Source organism: Gekko japonicus, unplaced genomic scaffold (assembly GCF_001447785.1).
Source record: "Gekko japonicus isolate JY-2015 unplaced genomic scaffold, Gekko_japonicus_V1.1 scaffold416, whole genome shotgun sequence".
NCBI lineage: Eukaryota > Metazoa > Chordata > Lepidosauria > Squamata > Gekkonidae > Gekko > Gekko japonicus.
The window spans coordinates 222,705-224,798 of NW_015172564.1; the positions used below are offsets into that span (position 1 = coordinate 222,705).

Consider the following 2,094-nt stretch of genomic DNA (forward strand, 5'->3'; position numbering starts at 1 on the left):
CGGGTTCCCCCCCCCTCCCATGCTGCGTTCCGGCCCACAGAACTCGCCTGGCAGGGACAGGCAGGGCCCCCTTGTGGCGGCAGAGAGAGCAGCAGAAGAGGCTCCTCTCCACAGACGACTACGCTAGGAAGAAGCCCCTCCAGTGGAGGGGGAGGCACAGCAGGGCCACACGTCTGACCCTGGCTGGTGCCTGGTGCTCACCCACAAGGGCAAGAGGGGGATCTCGGGCCCTGCCTGTCCAGAGAGGCCTGCCGCCACCGCAGCTGCTTCACTATGCAGATTCTTCGTGTCTGCTGGAGCCCGCCTCTTTGGCTCCCCGGCCACAGAGCAAGGATGAAAACGTGCCCTGTGGGTGGTGGAGGGGGGATGCCTATCCGCACGCAGCCCCCTCCCCTGGCCTGTGGCTCAGCTCCTCGTGGAACCGAGCAGTGGCTTGACTCCCACCCCCACCCCTGCAGGGCTGGCCATGTCCTCCTTCCTCCCTGTGTTTTGAACCAGACTGGTGCCCAGCCTCCTCGCTGCCTCACCCCTGCGTCCCAGCCCAGTCCCTGTGCCATGGCTTGTGGTGCAGGCAGACTGCGGAGGGCGCCCTCAACTGGCCACATGCCGAGCAAGGCATAAGAGGGCCGTCTGGGGGCTTCCATCCCATGGGACAGTTCCGGGCTCTCTCCGCCTGGCCAAGGGAGCCACAACCGGCTGGGGTCAGCCCTCCCCCTGCCATTCCGGACCAGAAAGACAGCCTTACACTAAAGCCATAAAAACTAAACTTTGGACTGACTCGATGCTGCCCACTCCTTGCTGCATCTGAGCTGGTGAGCGGCAGGCAGGGCTGGGCTGGTGGGGGGGGGGGCCACCCCCGCCTGCCGCTCCCAGCAGGCAGTGCGGAGCGGCTTTTCCCAGGCGTGCGAGGCCTTGGGAAAAGGTCACCCCTGCGCACCACCACACACCACTTCTGGGCAGGAGTGCAAAGGACATTGTCAAGTGGAGCAAGACTGTTACGGGGACCGGCCGGCGGTCCTTTTGTTTCCTATGCAAAGTCAAACTGTGGGTGGGCAAGCCCCACAGAGTTGCAGTGAAAGCCAGGCCTTCCTCCCTGCAAAGCTTCCCTTCTTCCAAGAAGCCTAAAAAAATGGTGCTTTGTCCAGGCGGCTGCTGCTGCTGCTGCTATTCGGGCAGCTCCCCGCACCCCCCTCGAGGCCACTCCAGCCACCCAAGTTTCCGGAGGGGTGGGAGGGCTTCAGCGGCCGTTTTCCAGGGTGGCGGCAGCCAGGCCCTAGAGCTTCCAACGCCTGCGAAAGCGAGGGAAGCGGGGGTGGGGTGGGGGGATGTTCAGGAAGCTCCCCGCCCCTCCTCCCCTTCCATCCGGCCACCACACATGTCGTCTTCCTTGTCGTCTTTGTGCATGTACAAGTGACAACACACTCACCGTGAGCAATAAGCGCTCTGTGCCATGACGTGTGCTCTCTCGTGCAAACCCTCACCTGTCCTCCCACCAAAGGGGGGCCCTTTTGTTTGGTTCCGTCTTGTGAAAGGTTCTTCCCTCCACGACGACTGCAGCCCCCAGCGAGCGTGACCAAAAGCCACTGGGCTGCCTGGAGCTGGCTGGGACCACCTGCTCCCCCCCCCCCCCGGTCCACAAGGATCAGGGTGGGAAAAGGAAGTGAGGGGATCCGAGAGCCAGAGTCAAGACCCGCCCTCCCCCTTCCCCGTGGAGCCCCCTGGCTCTGCCGTAACACAGTATGCATCCGTCCCGGGGGCAGGGCGTGTGCCTCCGAGGGCTCGTGGCCACGCAGGGGCACATGGGGAGGAGCACGCACGCACACACACACACACGGTCCGAAGCCACCCCCGCGGCACTTAGTCTTATGTAGCATCAGCCATGTTTGGCCTATACGGACATTTTTGTAAATCAAACTCCGTTTCCAGACAGCATTAAACTTTTTATATTACAACGTTTACCCTGTAAAAAGAATTTCATATTTTTTATTGCAATCGCGAAGGCATTTGGCCTCCTTCTTTGTGATTTCTGTGTCTTTTAAAGCATGACCTCTCTCTCGCACTCTGTTCCTGTTGAATGTCTTTGTGGGTGGGGTG

The 2,094-nt window shown here is 61.4% G+C and overlaps 1 protein-coding gene across 1 annotated transcript in view; it reads left to right on the forward strand.

Annotated features, from left to right (window-relative positions):
- TTC28 (tetratricopeptide repeat domain 28) overlaps positions 1 to 1,573 on the forward strand; it is a 63,821-nt gene extending 62,248 nt beyond the window's left edge. The window contains exon 23 of the mRNA XM_015421270.1: positions 1,499 to 1,573. Coding sequence (XP_015276756.1) covers positions 1,499 to 1,573 — 75 coding nt within the window. The remainder of the gene's footprint in view (positions 1 to 1,498) is intronic.
- The last annotated feature ends 521 nt before the right edge of the window (positions 1,574 to 2,094 follow it).